The sequence below is a fragment of the Dendrobates tinctorius genome, unplaced genomic scaffold (assembly GCF_039654945.1).
Source record: "Dendrobates tinctorius isolate UK_male_01 unplaced genomic scaffold, ASM3965494v1 ptg000129l, whole genome shotgun sequence".
NCBI lineage: Eukaryota > Metazoa > Chordata > Amphibia > Anura > Dendrobatidae > Dendrobates > Dendrobates tinctorius.
This window is the reverse complement of record NW_027361797.1, coordinates 42,953,469-42,972,314: the sequence shown is the minus strand read 5'-3', so window position 1 is coordinate 42,972,314 and position 18,846 is coordinate 42,953,469. Positions and strand designations below refer to the sequence as shown.

The 18,846-nt window shown below is 41.1% G+C and overlaps 1 protein-coding gene across 1 annotated transcript in view; it reads right to left on the bottom strand.

Moving 5' to 3' along the window:
* The window catches only part of DNAH3 (dynein axonemal heavy chain 3), a 389,800-nt gene that overhangs the window by 264,251 nt on the left and 106,703 nt on the right, over positions 1–18,846 (bottom strand). The window contains exons 14-15 of the mRNA XM_073543189.1: positions 18,315–18,499; positions 3,731–3,854 (exon numbers count right to left, since the gene is read on the bottom strand). Of these exons, the coding sequence (XP_073399290.1) occupies positions 3,731–3,854; positions 18,315–18,499 (309 nt within the window). The remainder of the gene's footprint in view (positions 1–3,730; positions 3,855–18,314; positions 18,500–18,846) is intronic.

The window sequence follows — 18,846 nt, the reverse complement described above, 5'->3', positions numbered from 1 at the left end:
ATGTTACTGGATGATTAATGCTATAAAGGTTCCCCTCACAGATTCCACCATGCTAGTCAACAGAAGTGTGGGGAATGAACCCAGGGATCATGGAAAAAAAATAGTTGGGGGGGCAACTCAGTTGGAATAGGTAATGCTAATAACTGCAACTGACAGTTCCTGTAAAGACTAGAGGTCCTGACCCCGCAGTCCCTTGTGGTTCCTGCGTTTGCAGAGAAAGCCCTAACACAGAGCTAGAAGATGAAAACTTGGGCCTATGTGGCCAGAAAGCCCGTTAAGTGCTTCACATTCTTCCTAAAGAACTGGAGGGAAAAAAGATGTGCGAATTACCTACAAAAGGGAAATTGTGCTGAAAAAAGGAAAGATCCCAGAGTGAGTAAAATAAACCACAAAATATAAAATATAGTATAAAGCATGTATTATTAGAACATCTGTTGCCTACTTCCTAAAAAAATCAGAAGACAGAAGCAGAGTAAAGAACAGAAACAGCACAGAGATAAACCCTAGCTGGAATTACACTAACTTAAAATACAGTAGAATGGCTAAACATTCAAATGAGAATATCACCAGCAGGGAGAAAGAATATAAAGCCGGATCCAAAAGGTGATAGGACAGACAAATAAAAGCACCCGTGTTATACAAAACAGACTGAAGCAGAACAGCAGAATATAAACACCCAGAGAAAAGGTGTGTCTGCTGCAGCTTGGCGGAATAGAAACCGACCACAAAACACAGACTCAAGGGTTCAAACCCAGGAGCATGACAACTAGGAAGTGTCACGATGACCTGTCCTTTGTGACGCAACCCGCAGGCCGGTAACTAAAACAACAAGACGCGGCACGTGATACTGTCCTGTGTGACACGGCCCGCAGGCCGGTAACTAAAACAACAAGACACGGGGAAAGGGGAAACAGTTACAACGGTGGGCCCTGCGATAGGGAAAGGGGACGTGGAGCCCTCCTGCACTCCCCTGAGTCAGTGTCCCTAACGCTCCTAACGTTCCCTATGCCGGTTCCGCACTGGGCGCCGATCAGGAACCTGTCGCCCTAGCACACCCTACACCTATCCCTTGCTAGGGAGCTGGGTGGCGCAGGCACTGGCCCCACCGCTGTAGTAATACACACTAAGGAAAAACACAAACAGGGAAACACCACTTACAGTGGGGAAAAAAAGTATTTAGTCAGTCAGCAATCGTGCAAGTTCCACCACTTAAAAAGATGAGAGGCGTCTGTAATTTACATCATAGGTAGACCTCAACTATGGGAGACAAACTGAGAAAAAAAATCCAGAAAATCACATTGTCTGTTTTTTTTTCATTTTATTTGCATATTATGGTGGAAAATAAGTATTTGGTCAGAAACAAAATTTCATCTCAATACTTTGTGATATATCCTTTGTTGGCAGTGACAGAGGTCAAACGTTTTCTGTAAGTCTTCACAAGGTTGCCACACACTGTTGTTGGTATGTTGGCCCATTCCTCCATGCAGATCTCCTCTAGAGCAGTGATGTTTTTGGCTTTTCGCTTGGCAACACGGACTTTCAACTCCCTCCAAAGGTTTTCTATAGGGTTGAGATCTGGAGACTGGCTAGGCCACTCCAGGACCTTGAAATGCTTCTTACGAAGCCACTCCTTCGTTGCCCTGGCAGTGTGCTTTGGATCATTGTCATGTTGAAAGACCCAGCCACGTTTCATCTTCAATGCCCTTGCTGATGGAAGGAGGTTTGCACTCAAAATCTCACGATACATGGCCCCATTCATTCTTTCATGTACCCGGATCAGTCGTCCTGGCCCCTTTGCAGAGAAACAGCCCCAAAGCATGATGTTTCCACCACCATGCTTTACAGTAGGTATGGTGTTTGATGGATGCAACTCAGTATTCTTTTTCCTCCAAACATGACAAGTTGTGTTTCTACCAAACAGTTCCAGTTTGGTTTCATCAGACCATAGGACATTCTCCCAAAACTCCTCTGGATCATCCAAATGCTCTCTAGCAAACTTCAGACGGGCCCGGACATGTACAGGCTTAAGCAGTGGGACACGTCTGGCACTGCAGGATCTGAGTCCATGGTGGCGTAGTGTGTTACTTATGGTAGGCCTTGTTACATTGGTCCCAGCTCTCTGCAGTTCATTCACTAGGTCCCCCCGCGTGGTTCTGGGATTTTTGCTCACCGTTCTTGTGATCATTCTGACCCCACGGGGTGGGATTTTGCGTGGAGCACCAGATCGAGGGAGATTATCAGTGGTCTTGTATGTCTTCCATTTTCTAATTATTGCTCCCACAGTTGATTTCTTCACTCCAAGCTGGTTGGCTATTGCAGAGTCAGTCTTCCCAGCCTGGTGCAGAGCTACAATTTTGTTTCTGGTGTCCTCTGACAGCTCTTTGGTCTTCACCATAGTGGAGTTTGGAGTCAGACTGTTTGAGGGTGTGCACAGGTGTCTTTTTATACTGATAACAAGTTTAAACAGGTGCCATTACTACAGGTAATGAGTGGAGGAAAGAGGAGACTCTTAAAGAAGTTACAGGTCTGTGAGAGCCAGAAATCTTGATTGCTTGTTTCTGACCAAATACTTATTTTCCACCATAATATGCAAATAAAATGAAAAAAAAACAGACGTGATTTTCTGGATTTTTTTTTCTCAGTTTGTCTCCCATAGTTGAGGTCTACCTATGATGTAAATTACAGACGACTCTCATCTTTTTAAGTGGTGGAACTTGCACTATTGCTGACTGACTAAATACTTTTTTTCCCCACTGTAGCTTTACTCTGTTGCACTTGCTTCTGGCAACAGAGTCCACCACCAGAATGCAGCTCTCCTCCTGAATCGATGTCACCAAGCTCTGTCAGAGCTACAAGGAAATCCTCTATGACTCCTTCCACACCAGGACTAAGACAGTGCTGCAAGGAACGCTCTCCAGCTACTTCCTCCACCAAGGATGGTTGAAATGAACACTATCACCAACACTGATTGCAACACCTGTGACTCTTTTATAGCAGAGCCAGCAATCACACCTGAATTATAATCATGTGCACTTAACTAAAGAAACTAGAGTGCAATGATGCTCACCACCACCGGGGGCAAACTTAGAACAAACGACACCACAGTGCAATAATCCTAATGGCCACCGGGGGGCAAAAACCAAACTTAAGCACAGTTTAAGAAAAAAAAGGTTACCTGTGCTTCATATCAGTCCTGATCCAGCATGGATCATGACAGGAAGGGTGCATGTAAATCTTTTATATATGGAAAGTGCCTCTTCAGAGAGGTGGAGGACTTGTGCCACGTATTGGAAGTAACAATCCTGAAGCTCAGTATCGATCCTTTAACAAGCCTTACTACGACTTGGCCAAACCAGAATCTCAATTTGCAGGCACTTGTTTCGGAGTGTTGCCACTCCTCAATGCAAACCATGAGATATGATTTGGTTGAATGAGATGCCTCTGATTAGAGTCTAAGGGGTAACATTTCTCCTTGTGGAAAGTGACATGTCTGACATGCCAGGGTAAGGAAACTTATAGACCAAGCAATGCACCTCTGGAAATGGCCTATAAGTCTCCTTACCATGGCATGTAAGGCACATCACTCTCCGCAAGGAGAAACACTGATCTCTTTGATCCTTTCTATGGGTCACCCTAATCTCTGTGTACTCCCCTGGGCAGTAACAGAAGCATTGTTTCCTACCTCAATTGCACTTTTGATTATGAAAATAGAGGCTTTGATCATTTTTACCTTTTCCGAAGCTCAGCTTCAGCTTGGTCTCTCCTGGCCATTAAACGGTTGTTATTGACTTCAAAGACTGTTTCTATCTGTTCCGGCCAATGGAATACTGTGCTGTTTAACTTCAAGTCATCATCTGCCAGGGATTAAGCAGTAATTACACATACATAAAATAATACCATAGAGAAGAAAAAATGAGGATAAAAAATAAAATAAATCTGAACATTTATTTAAAAAAAAAAAAGAAATAAAAGAACATTACAGAACATTATTCTCTTCTCCCTCAGTCAAAGCATCAACAGGAAACTTAGGTTCTTGAGTGACGTATTGTCAGTGTTGGAGATATACTGATATTTCATGCCATTGTGGGTTTTCCAAAAACGAATGTGAAACCAGAAAACCAGTAAACTTTTCTCGTTAATTATTGATCAGCCTCTGCAAAGTTTTGAATCTTTGTAATACACTCCGATATGTTATCTTACTTCTCACTCAAACTCCATCCTGAAAGTGCTGTTTCAACTACCTACTTCATGGTCTTTAAGGAGCTACTTTGAACAGCTGTTCTAGCCAGAATCCCTACACAACACTATTTACAAACACTCTCCCTGTCTGAGCAAGGAGGTGGTGGGGAGCAGAGAGCTCTCACAGGGAGAATGTTTGTAAATAATATATGACTATAGATTCTTCCTAGAGCAGCAGTTCAAAGCATCTTTTAAAAGAGCATGAAGAATGCAGTTTAAACATCACTTTCAGCCTGGGATTCTAGAAAGAAGGAAGCATATTAACGTAAGGAAGTATAGTACAAAGATTCACAACTTTCAATAGTGACTAAACTTTTTTCATTTACTTGTTGATCAGCCTTTGCAAAGGGTTAATAATCACTTCAATCTCTTGTCAACAGGCTGGTCAAAGAATGCCTCCTTGTTGGGACCACTAGAACCTATAGTCTGTGAGGAAACCTGACATGAAAGTGGCATATCGGTTATAACAAGTTATCTCCAAGATAAGTGATATCATCTCAGATTTTAACTTTAATTATAGTTTTAAATTATTCATTCTAAAATTTTAGTAGATTAAATATATTAGAATATATCACAACACCATGTTTTATTAGCATTTATATAAAATGAATTCAGTATGTAGACATATATACCATATATACTGAATGTATACTATATATATATATATATATATATATATATACACACACATACACACACACACACATACATATATGTATGCAGTATTATATTCATTCCAAATTAAGGCAGCACTCCATAGTTATTCTTTCAAGTGGTAGTGAGTTTATTGAACCCACATATCAAGGCAATGTTTCGGCTCAACTGAGCCAAAACGTTGCCTTGATATGTGGGTTCAATAAACTCACTACCACTTGAAAGACTAACTATGGAGTGCTGCCTTAATTTGGAATGAATATTGGATATTGTGGCTGAAACAGGACTAATCGTCTGGAGCCTTGCACCCGAAGGTAAGTACTGTGCTGTCTCCCTCTAATTATGCAGTATTATATATATATATATATATATATACACACACACACACATGCAATATATATATGTGTTTATGTGAGTAATAGATATGTATTTTGCATAAAAGGCAATTAGATAATATATGATGACTACTATAAAGGGGTTGTCCGGTCCAAATCAATAAGTCAGCAGTCACTCTTTGTGGGTGGCTACACACTTATGAATCCTCCTAGCCCACCCATTGTGTGCTGTGGGGATTCGCCGTTTTCTTACCCGGGACTTGAGGTTAAGTATGAGAGAGAGTTGTATGGAATGAGGCCTTGCTCTCTGGTCGGACATGCACACTGACCCGCATAACTGCAAGAATTCAGTTGGAAAATAAATCTTCTTGTGGAATCTTTATACGTGCTTCCTGCACTCGAGTTCAAGCTATCTGACGATATACAGTGCCTTGCGTAAGTATTCGGCCTCCTGGAACTTTTCAGCCTTTTCTGTTGTGAATTCTCTTGATCTGACTTCTGAGTCGGGGCTCCCTCTGGTGGTTACTGCAGGTAGTGGAGCTAGCCGGGTTGACAGAATTCTGCCACCTGACGACGATTGGAAGTCAGGGGTTACTGACTGGGAGGATATAAGTGAGCAGGCTTCCCTCAGTTGCTGCTGGTGATTGGTTTCTTCCTGTGCATTTTGAGGTCTGCTGTCTCCTGCCTGATACTGCATTTTTCAGTTAAGTTGTTCATTTGCTAATCCTTTGCATCTGATCTGGTTTTGCCTCTTTCTGCTTTGCTGTTAGGGTTCAGCGTGCTCCCTGCTGGGGCAGTGCTGGACCCCACTCCATATGTTACAGCTTGTGTCAGTTTGTTCAGTCCCCTGTTATATTAGTCTCTTTTTGCTTTGCTGCCAGTTCACACCAGAATGCTGATATAGTGGGGGAGAGGTCGTGAGACCTCAGTGTTTTTTGTACATCAGACATGTTGGATTTTTTTTAGGGTTTTTGCATGATTGCAGACAGTGTCTTTCCTTTCCTATCCTATCTAGGCAGTTTGGGCCCCATCATTTGCTCAGTTTTTTTCTGCCTGTGTTTGTGCCTCATCTTGTCTCACCGACAATATACAGTGGGGCAAAAAAGTATTTAGTCAGTCAGCAATAGTGCAAGTTCCACCACTTAAAAAGATGAGAGGCGTCTGTAATTTACATCATAGGTAGACCTCAACTATGGGAGACAAACGGAGAAAAAAAAATCCAGAAAATCACATTGTCTGTTTTTTTTTCATTTTATTTGCATATTATGGTGGAAAATAAGTATTTGGTCAGAAACAAAATTTCATCTCAATACTTTGTGATATATCCTTTGTTGGCAATGACAGAGGTCAAACGTTTTCTGTAAGTCTTCACAAGGTTGCCACACACTGTTGTTGGTAAGTTGGCCCATTCCTCCATGCAGATCTCCTCTAGAGCAGTGATGTTTTTGGCTTTTCGCTTGGCAACATGGACTTTCAACTCCCTCCAAAGGTTTTCTATAGGGTTGAGATCTGGAGACTGGCTAGGCCACTCCAGGACCTTGAAATGCTTCTTACGAAGCCACTCCTTCATTGCCCTGGCAGTGTGCTTTGGATCATTGTCATGTTGAAAGACCCAGCCACGTTTCATCTTCAATGCCCTTGCTGATGGAAGGAGGTTTGCACTCAAAATCTCACGATACATGGCCCCATTCATTCTTTCATGTACCCGGATCAGTCGTCCTGGCCCCTTTGCAGAGAAACAGCCCCAAAGCATGATGTTTCCACCACCATGCTTTACAGTAGGTATGGTGTTTGATGGATGCAACTCAGTATTCTTTTTCCTCCAAACACGACAAGTTGTGTTTCTACCAAACAGTTCCAGTTTGGTTTCATCAGACCATAGGACATTCTCCCAAAACTCCTCTGGATCATCCAAATGCTCTCTAGCAAACTTCAGACGGGCCCAGACATGTACAGGCTTAAGCAGTGGGACACGTCTGGCACTGCAGGATCTGAGTCCATGGTGGCGTAGTGTGTTACTTATGGTAGGCCTTGTTACATTGGTCCCAGCTCTCTGCAGTTCATTCACTAGGTCCCCCCGCGTGGTTCTGGGATTTTTGCTCACCGTACTTGTGATCATTCTGACCCCACGGGGTGGGATTTTGCGTGGAGCACCAGATCGAGGGAGATTATCAGTGGTCTTGTATGTCTTCCATTTTCTAATTATTGCTCCCACAGTTGATTTCTTCACTCCAAGCTGGTTGGCTATTGCAGATTCAGTCTTCCCAGCCTGGTGCAGGGCTACAATTTTGTTTCTGGTGTCCTTTGACAGCTCTTTGGTCTTCACCATAGTGGAGTTTGGAGTCAGACTGTTTGAGGGTGTGCACAGGTGTCTTTTTATACTGATAACAAGTTTAAACAGGTGCCATTACTACAGGTAATGAGTGGAGGAAAGAGGAGACTCTTAAAGAAGAAGTTACAGGTCTGTGAGAGCCAGAAATATTGATTGCTTGTTTCTGACCAAATACTTATTTTCCACCATAATATGCAAATAAAATGAAAAAAAAACAGACAATGTGATTTTCTGGATTTTTTTTTCTCAGTTTGTCTCCCATAGTTGAGGTCTACCTATGATGTAAATTACAGACGCCTCTCATCTTTTTAAGTGGTGGAACTTGCACTATTGCTGACTGACTAAATACTTTTTTGCCCCACTGTATGTTTGGGGGCTATTTCTTTGGGGTTCTACTCCGGGGCAGTTTAGATTTCACCTTTCTTGCTTTAAGCTTATTTAGTTCTCCGGCTGTGCCGAGGCGTCTAGGGCATCGTAGGTGCGCCCCACAGCTACTGCTAGTTGTGTTGTTAGGTTTAGGGGTCTGCAATCCGTTAAGTTACCAACCTTTCTGGTTTCCTGGTGGCCTAGCCTATTCCTGCCATCCTCCTCGGTGACCTATTCATAACACTTTTCCCACTTATCATGCTTCAAACATAAAGATACTAAATGTACATTTTTGGTGAAGAATCAACAACAAGTGGGACACAATAGTGAAGTTGAATGAAATTTATTGGTTATTTTAAATGTTTGTGGAAATTCAAAAACTGAAAAGTGGGGCGTACAATATTATTCGCCCCTTTAACTTAATACTTTGTTGCGCCACCGTTTGCTGCGATTACAGCTGCAATTCAATTGGGGTATGTCTCTATTAGTTTTGCACATCGAGAGACTGAAATTCTTGCCCATTCTTCCTTGGCAAACAGCTAGAGCTCAGTGAGATTTGATGGAGATGGTTTGTGAACAGCAGTTTTCAGCTCTTACCACAGATTCTCGATTGGATTCAGGTCTGGGCTTTAACTTGGCCATTCTAACACCTGGATACGTTTATTTGTGAACCATTCAATTTTAGATTTTGATTTATGTTTGGGATCATTGTCTTGTTGGAAGACAAATCTCCGTCCCCGTCTCAGGTCTTTTGCACTCAGGTCTTTTGACTCCAACAGGTTTTCTTCAAGAATGGTCCTGTATTTGGCTCCATCCATCTTCCCATCAATTTTAACCATCTTCCCTGTCCCTGCTGAAGAAAAGCAGGCCCAAACCATGATGCTGCCACCACCATGTCTGACAGTGGGGATGGTGTGTTCAGGGTGATGAGCTGTGTTGCCTTTACACCAAACATATTGTTTGACATTGTTGCCAAAAAGTTCGATTTTGGTTTCATCTGACCAGAGTACTTTCTTCCACATGTTTGGTGTGTCACCCAGGTGGCTTGTTGCAAACTTTAAACAACACTTTTTGTGGATATCTTTGAGAAATGGCTTTCTTCTTGCCACTCTTCCATAAAGGCCAGATTTGTGCAGTGTATGACTGATTGTTGTCCTATGGACAGACTGTCCCACCTCAGCTGTAGATCTCTGCAGTTCATCCAGAGTGATCATGGGCCTCTTGGCTGCATCTCTGATCAGTCTTCTCCTTGTTTGAGATGAAAGTTTAGAGGGACGGCCGGGTCTTGGTAGATTTGCTGGTATGATACTCCTTCCATTTCAATATGATCGCTTGCACAGTGCTCCTTGGGATGTTTAAAGTTTTGGAAATCATTTTGTATCCAAATCCGGATTTAAACTTCGCCACAACAGTATCACGGACCTGCCTGCTGTGTTCCTTGGTCTTCATGATGCTCTCTGTGCATCAACCAGAACCCTGAGACTATCACAGAGCAGGTGCATTTATACGGAGACTTGATTACACACAGGTGGATTATATTTATCATCATTAGTCATTTAGGACAACATTGGATCATTCAGAGATCCACAATGAACTTCTGGAGTGAGTTTGCTGCACTGAAAGTAAAGGGGCCGAATAATATTGCACGCCCCACTTTTTCGTTTTTGAATTTCCACAAAAATTTAAAATAACCAATACATTTCGCTCAACTTCACAATTGTGTCCCACTTGTTGTTGATTCTTCACCAAAAAATTACACTTGGTATCTTTATGTTTGAAGCATGATATGTGAGAAAAGGTTGAAAAGTTCCAGGGGGCTGAATAATTTTGCAAGGCACTGTATCTATGTGTGAGTACTGGTTCATACTGCTGCAGCCTAAAAACGGTGCCTCATGCGCCCTAGGGAGAGACCTGTCAATCACATGCAGCTGTATTGGGATCTTCAAACTATAATCTCTCTGTAACACTACAGCGCCTCAGAGAATAATATACCTGGTTGCAATCATGCAGCCAGGGATTGATTCTTGATGTCTGTGGTTTGGGCAGCGTGAAACAGCTGATAGGTTACCTTTAAAATGAATGAGATACCCAGGAAGAGGACAATTTATTAACTTATTATTTGTGATTTTGCTGTGCTAAGGGAAATATTCTGTAACTTATTATGATTTATATGCACATATTTTTAAAAAGCGATAAAATATTTGCAGTTTTTCACATTCTCCTAATTTCTAATATTCACAGAATTTCCCTGGAGATATCTCTCCTGCATAGAATATTTGAGATATTTCTGTTTCTATAGCCTCTTTGCTGTTAAAATGATGCTGGTGGCACTGCAGAAGATAGATACATAATTTTATTTTCCCTGCTCTAAATTTTTTTCTGCACAAAATCAAATAAAAACAGGACAAAAAGAACATTAGGTTAGAGCAGAAGCCAAGTGCCTGTGTGTTATACTAATATCCCCCAAAATGTAAGTTTAAAGTAAATATCACCCTCTGAAAACTTTCATATATATGTATACACACACACATTTATACATACATTACATGCAAGTGCTTCACACAAAATTAGAATATCAAAAAGTTAATTTATTTCAGTTCTTCAATACAAAAAGTGAAACTCATATATTATATAGAGTCATTACACACAGAGTGATCTATTTCAAGTGTTCATTTCTGTTAATGTTGATGATTATGGCTTATAGCCAATGAAAACCCAAAAGTCATTATCTCAGTAAATTAGAAAAATTACCAAAAAAACCTGCAAAAACTTCCTAAGCGTTTAAAAAGGTCCCTTAGTCTGTTTCAGTAGCTCCACAATCATGGGGAAGACTGATGACTTGTCAGATGTCCAGAAGGCAGTCATTGACACACTCCACAAGGAGGGTAAGCCACCAAAGGTCATTGCTGAAGAAGCTGGCTGTTCACAGAGTTCTGTATCCAAGTATATTAATGGAAAGTTGAGTGGAAGGAAAAAGTGTGGTAGAAAACGGTGCACAAGCAAAGGGGATAACTGCACCCGTGAAAGGATTGTTAAGAAAAGGTCATTCAAAAATTTGGGGGAGATTCACAAGGAGTGGACTGCTGCTGGAGCCATTGCTTCAAGAGCCGCCACACACAGACGTATCCAGGACATGGGCTAAAAGTGTCGCATTCCTTGTGTCAAGCTACTCATGACCAATAGACAACGCCAGAAGCGTCTTACCTGGGCCAAGGAGAAAAAGAACTGGACTGTTGTCAGTGGTCCAAGGTGTTGTTTTCAGATGAAAGTAAATTTTGCATTTCATTTGGAAATCAAGGTTCCAGAGTCTGGAGGAAGAGTGGAGAGACAGATAATCCAAGCTGCTGGAGGTCTAGTGTGAAGTTTCCACAATCAGTGATGGTTTGGGGAGCCATGTCATCTGCTGGTGTAGGTCCACTGTGTTTTATCAAGACCAAAGTCAGTGCAGCCGTCTACCAGGAAATTTTAGAGCTCTTCATGCTTCCCTCTGCCAACAAGCTTTTTGGAGATGAAAACTTCATTCTCCAGCAGGACTTGGCCCCTGTCCACACTGCCAAAAGTACCAATACCTGGTTAACACACAACAGCATCACTGTGCTTGATTGACCAGCAAACTCGCCTGACCTTAACCCCATAGAGAATCTTTGGGGTATTGTCAAGAGGAAGATGAGAGACACCAAACCCAACAATGCAGACGAGCTGAAGGCTGCTATCAAAGCAACCTGGGCTTCCATAACCCCTCAGCAGTGCCTCAGACTGATTGCCTCCATGCCACGCTGCATTGATGAAGTAATTGATGCAAAAGGAGCCCCGACCAAGTATTGAGTGCATTTACCTAACATACATTTGAGGAGGCCAATATTTCGGATTTTAAAATAATTTTTCCAGCTGGTGTAATAAAGTATTCTAATTTAGTGAGAAAATGACTTTTTGGGTTTTCATAGGCTGTAAGCCATAATCATCAACATTACCGAAATAAACACGTGAAATAGATCACTCTGTGTGTAATGACTCTATATAATATGAGTTTCACTTTTTATATTGAAGAACTGAAATAAATTAAATTTTTGATGATATTCTAATTTTATGCGAAGCACCTGTATATTTTATATATACACACACACACACACACACACACACACACAATTGTGTGAAAAAGTGTGTGCTCCCTTCCTGATTTCCTATTCTTTTGCATGTTTGTCACACTTAAACATTTCAGATAAAAAAACAAATTTAAATATTACACAAAGATAACACAAGTAAACACAAAATTCAGTTTTTAAATGAAGGTCTTTATTATTAAGGGAAAAAGAAATCCAAACCTACAAAGCCCTGTGTGAAAAAGTTATTCCCCTCTCTTAAAACATAAGTTAACTGTGGTTTATCACATCTTTGGAAAGCGGAGTTCAAATTCCCTAGCCACACCCGGGCCTGATTGAGAACAGGTATGGCAGTAATCAAGAAATCACTTAAATAGGACCTGCCTGACATAGTGAAGTAGACCAAATGGTCATCAAAAACTAGACATCATGCTGTGATTCAAAGAAATTCTGGAACAAATGAGAAAGAAAGTAATAGAGATCTGTCTGGAAAAGGTTATAAAGCCATTTCTCAAACTTTGAGACTCAAGCAAGCCACAATAAGAGCCATTATTCACAAATGGTGAAAACATGAAACAGTGGTGAACCTTCCCAGGTGTGGCTGGTCGACCAAAATTGCAGCGACGACTCATTCAAGAGGTCACAAAAGACCAAACAACAACCTCCACAGAACTACAGGCCTCATTTGCATCAGTTAAGGTCAGTGTTCATGACTCCACCATAAGAAAGAGACTCTGCAAAATAGACCTGCATGATAGAGTTTCAAGATGAAAACCAATGCTGAGCAATAAGAACATAAAGGCTCATCTCAGTTTTGCCAGAAAACACCTTGATTATCCCCAAGACTTTTGGGAGAATACTCTGTAGACAAAGAGACACTTTTTAACTTTTTTAGGAGGTGTATGTCCCATTACATCTGACGTAGAATACTGCATTTCAGAAAAGTATCATCATACCAACAGTAAAATATGGTTGTGGTAGTGTGATGGTCTGGGGCTGTTATGCTGTTTCACGAACTGGAAGACTTGTTGTGGTAAATCAAACCATGAAATCTGCTGTCTACCAAAAATCCTGAAGGAGACTGTGCGGCCATCTGTTCATGACCTCAAGCTGAAGCGCACTTGGGTTATGCAGCAAGACAATGATCCAAAACACACCAACAAGTCTACCTCTGAATGGCTTAAGAAAAACAAAATTAAGGCATGGTCAAAGGCCTGACCTTAATCCGATTGAGATGCTGCGATGCTGTGATATGACTTTAAAAAGGAGATTCAAGCTCTGAAACCCTCCAATGTTGCTGAATTGCAATAATTCTGCAAAGATGAGTGGGACAAAATTTCTCAAGATTGTTGTAAAAGACTCACTACCAGTTATTGCAAACAGTTGCTGCTAAGGGTGGTCCAACCGGTTATTAGGTATAGGGGGCAATCACTTTTTTACAGAGGGCCCTGTTCGTTTGGATTTCTTTTTCCCTAAATAATTACGGTAAAACCTTCATTTAAAAAGGCATTTTGTGATTACTTGTGTTATCTTTGGCTAATATTTTTATTTGTTTTGTGATCTGAAACATTTAAGTGTGACAAACATGCAAAAGAATAGGAAATCAGGAACAGGGCAAACAGTTTTTCACACAACTGTATAGCTGGAAATTACATTTAAAAGCTTCCCTAGGCTGGTAGTTCGGCACCCAATCCTTTGTCTGCCCTTATTCACACACTGAGGTCAACTTTGACACATGGTAAGGTTTTTAATATTAGACAGCGTAGGACCGCCCCAATCAGGGTCACCTTGCCGACGGCGGGATGTTTTTATGCTTTTGCTTTTATAAAAAAACAGTGTTACTAAGAACCCTATGTTATTTAGATGCCCGTTTGCTTTTTACTTATTCGTTACACCACGTGGTTGGCGAGTGAGCATTTCTGCTACACACAGGTAATCTGATCACCACCTGTGTGTAGCAGAAGATATCAGAGTACTGCAGCTTCTATTCTCCCATGGAGACTATTGAAACATGCAAAAAGTAAAAAAAACAAAGTTTAAATATATATACTGTCCGGGATATATATACTAGCTGAAGAGCCCGGCGCTGCAAATTATAATTATCCTCCATCCCATAGTCCCATGCCCATATACCCATCATACATATCCACCATCCCATAGTCCCGTGCCCATATACCCATCATACATATCCTCCATCCTATAGTCCCGTGCCCATATACCCATCACACATCCTTCATCTCATAGTCCCATGCCCATATGCCCATCATATATATCCTCCATCCCATAGTCCAGTGCCCATATACCCATCACACATCCTCCATCCCATAGTCCCGTGCCCATATACCCGTCATACATATCCTCCATCCCATAGTCCAGTGCCCATATACCCATCACACATCCTCCATCCCATAGTCAACCATTATGACATCATAATGAGCGGCGGGGCTTGATGCACACACTTTTTCCCCCCATTATGTAGATAGGGGCAAAATTGTTTGGTGAATTGGAATGTGCGGGGTTAAAATTTCACCTCACAACATAGCTTAGGACACTCTCGGGGTCCAGATGTGTGACTGTGCCAAATTTTGTGGCTGTAGCTGCGACGGTGCGAATGCCTATCCCGGACATACACACACACATACATACATACATACAGTGGGGAAAAAAAGTATTTAGTCAGTCAGCAATAGTGCAAGTTCCACCACTTAAAAAGATGAGAGGCGTCTGTAATTTACATCATAGGTAGACCTCAACTATGGGAGACAAACTGAGAAAAAAAAATCCAGAAAATCACATTGTCTGTTTTTTTTTCATTTTATTTGCATATTATGGTGGAAAATAAGTATTTGGTCAGAAACAAAATTTCATCTCAATACTTTGTGATATATCCTTTGTTGGCAATGACAGAGGTCAAACGTTTTCTGTAAGTCTTCACAAGGTTGCCACACACTGTTGTTGGTATGTTGGCCCATTCCTCCATGCAGATCTCCTCTAGAGCAGTGATGTTTTGGGCTTTTCGCTTGGCAACACGGACTTTCAACTCCCTCCAAAGGTTTTCTATAGGGTTGAGATCTGGAGACTGGCTAGGCCACTCCAGGACCTTGAAATGCTTCTTACGAAGCCACTCCTTCGTTGCCCTGGCGGTGTGCTTTGGATCATTGTCATGTTGAAAGACCCAGCCACGTTTCATCTTCAATGCCCTTGCTGATGGAAGGAGGTTTGCACTCAAAATCTCACGATACATGGCCCCATTCATTCTTTCATGTACCCGGATCAGTCGTCCTGGCCCCTTTGCAGAGAAACAGCCCCAAAGCATGTTTCCACCACCATGCTTTACAGTAGGTATGGTGTTTGATGGATGCAACTCAGTATTCTTTTTCCTTCAAACACGACAAGTTGTGTTTCTACCAAACAGTTCCAGTTTGGTTTCATCAGACCATAGGACATTCTCCCAAAACTCCTCTGGATCATCCAAATGCTCTCTAGCAAACTTCAGACGGGCCCGGACATGTACAGGCATAAGCAGTGGGACACGTCTGGCACTGCAGGATCTGAGTCCATGGTGGCGTAGTGTGTTACTTATGGTAGGCCTTGTTACATTGGTCCCAGCTCTCTGCAGTTCATTCACTAGGTCCCCCCGCGTGGTTCTGGGATTTTTGCTCACCGTTCTTGTGATCATTCTGACCCCACGGGGTGGGATTTTGCGTGGAGCACCAGATCGAGGGAGATTATCAGTGGTCTTGTATGTCTTCCATTTTCTAATTATTGCTCCCACAGTTGATTTCTTCACTCCAAGCTGGTTGGCTATTGCAGATTCAGTCTTCCCAGCCTGGTGCAGGGCTACAATTTTGTTTCTGGTGTCCTTTGACAGCTCTTTGGTCTTCACCATAGTGGAGTTTGGAGTCAGACTGTTTGAGGGTGTGCACAGGTGTCTTTTTATACTGATAACAAGTTTAAACAGGTGCCATTACTACAGGTAATGAGTGGAGGAAAGAGGAGACTCTTAAAGAAGAAGTTACAGGTCTGTGAGAGCCAGAAATCTTGATTGCTTGTTTCTGACCAAATACTTATTTTCCACCATAATATGCAAATAAAATGAAAAAAAAACAGACAATGTGATTTTCTGGATTTTTTTTTCTCAGTTTGTCTCCCATAGTTGAGGTCTACCTATGATGTAAATTACAGACGCCTCTCATCTTTTTAAGTGGTGGAACTTGCACTATTGCTGACTGACTAAATACTTTTTTTCCCCACTGTACATACATACATACACACACACATTGAGATTTATTTATTAGATGTTCAAATCACCCCCTTCAAAATAAAAAAAAAAAAATCAAATATACACATATTTGGCATCACCGTGTTCAGAATCGCCCGATCTATCAATATAAGAAAGTAATTAACTTGATCGCTAAATGGCGTAATGAGAAATGAATTAAAAATGCCAGAATTACCTTTTTTTTGGTCGCTGCTACATTGCATTAAAATGCAATCACTGGCGTTCAAAAAATCGTATCTACACCAAAATGGTATTAATAAAAATGTCAGCTCGGCACGCAAAATATAAGCCCTCACCCAACCCAAGATCATGAAAAATGTAGACGTTATGGGTATGGGAAAATGGCACCATTTTTTTTAACTAAAGTTTGGATTTTTTTTTTCCACTACCTAAATAAAAAAGAACCTAGACATGTTTGGTGTCTATGAACCCATAATGACCTGGAGAATCATAATGGTAGGTCAGATTTAGCATTTAGTGAACATGGTAAAAAAAAAAAATAACTGTGAAATTGCACTTTTTATTTGCAATTTCACCGTACTTGGAATTTTTTTCCCGTTTTCCAGAACATGATGTGTTAAAACCAACGGTGTCGTTCAAAAGTACAAAAGAAAAAAAAAAAAGCCTCTCTTGGTTATTTTGACAGAAAAATAAAAAAGTTATGGCTCTGGGATGAAGGGGAGCAAAAAAAAAAAACAAAAACGCAAAAATGAAGGGGTTAATATAGTAGTTTTCTTTTGCGTTCAATGGGAGCTCCACCTAGTGGCGGCAGCAGGAAGCCAAATTTAATCATTTAGTTGTGCAGGGGATTTGCCGCTCATAAAGGTGTAGCATCAATATCTATAGATTTACGTTATAAAATGTATCAGTATACAATTTTTATTGAAATGAAAGGGTGGACATTTAACTATAACATTCCATATGATTATTCATATAGCACCAAAAGGCAAATCGCTTACAGTACAACTTGTTGGTTCTGCAATCAAAGAAACAGAATGCAGTAGTAGAAAAAAAAAATCATATAGAAAGGTCAGCCGCAGCCACAATTGTCTGTAGATATATTTTAATGTGTTTCTGAATAATAAATAAAGACACGGTCGGCTAATATGTTTACATCCCCCAGCAGGAAGGAAGGAATGTCTCTCTCTCTCTATATATTATATATATCACCCATGAATGCCAAGTCCATAAATTTGATTTTATAATTTAAAATCCTCTTATTTTTTGCCTTCAATTGAATCTCTCTTCTGCCATATGATTAGAAGGGGGAATGATAAAGGGCATCATATAGGGAAATCTGCAGTTGGCGCTAGATAAATATTGATGGCATTCTTAAATAAATAGATAATATGCAATTACCGCGATGTGATCAGAGGCGCAGAACAAAATGTTATTCTGTATTCACACCATAATTTCACTTTGGTGATATAAAATTTAGCACCACTGAGTCTATTGCGGTTATGGATACATGGTCGGACTGTCAAATGGACAGACTGACCCCGTTATGGCACTCCATAGACGGTGGCAGTGTCATCGAGCAGAGCCAAGTGGCACATTAATTTATTAGGGGCATAGCAATTAAATAACACTACTGTATTGGTCTCGTGGATTTATCTTATGTATATTTTTTTTATATAGCCATCACTTCTGTACTGTTGGTGCCAAACTAAAATCTTTCTGAAATTTGTTTAATAAATTTTCAGTGTGTCCTTTTATCTGAAATTGAAAAAACCCCAGACACGTCTTTGTTTAAAGCTTCTCAGTTGTTAGAACCATTTTCAGGGCTTAAACCTTAGAGCCCTGATCCTGCAGCACTAGCCATAAGCTAGATTTCAGTTATTTGGAAGTGCTGAGACTTTCATGCGGATTTGCCCTAACAACAGGCAGTGGACATGAAATTAGGAACAAGTGAGACCCCTAATGGCAGGAGCCTTGAAACGATTTTATGCAAGTTGTTTTCTAGCATATTGACATAATTTATGTGAAAGTACAGTGACCATCCTTACACTGAAGAGTTGCGTAATCCAGAAGAAATGCTAACCGGCTTGCGGCCTCCGCAATCTCATCCTTCAGCTTATAAACAGTGACGTCACTTGAGGTCCTCAAGAAATCAGCAAGAGCAACCAGATCTTCGGTAGTTGCGGGCACCTCGCTGACTCTGTCTGCTATCCTGCTGTACTTTAAACAGATACTGGAAGGACAGAGGAAAAAAACTCATTTAGCATGGAGTATATACTCAGTGCAAACAGCTACTATTTCACTATTTTCATTAGGGTTCTTTTACACTTGCCGTGTTTTTGCTGGCCGCTTTTGCAGCCCCAATAGATTTCTATGGGGCCGCAAAAACAGCCCGCAAAAATTCATCGGAGCGCCGTGTGCAGTATGGCTGTGAGGGCTGTATATACGGCCGTGAAAAAATATCGAGCTTGCTCGATATTTTTCATGGCTTTCGGACACGGCCGCAATAGATTTCAATGGTGCCGCAAAAACAATGGTAGCTTGTTTTTGCGGTACACTGCATTTGCGGAGCGTCGTATT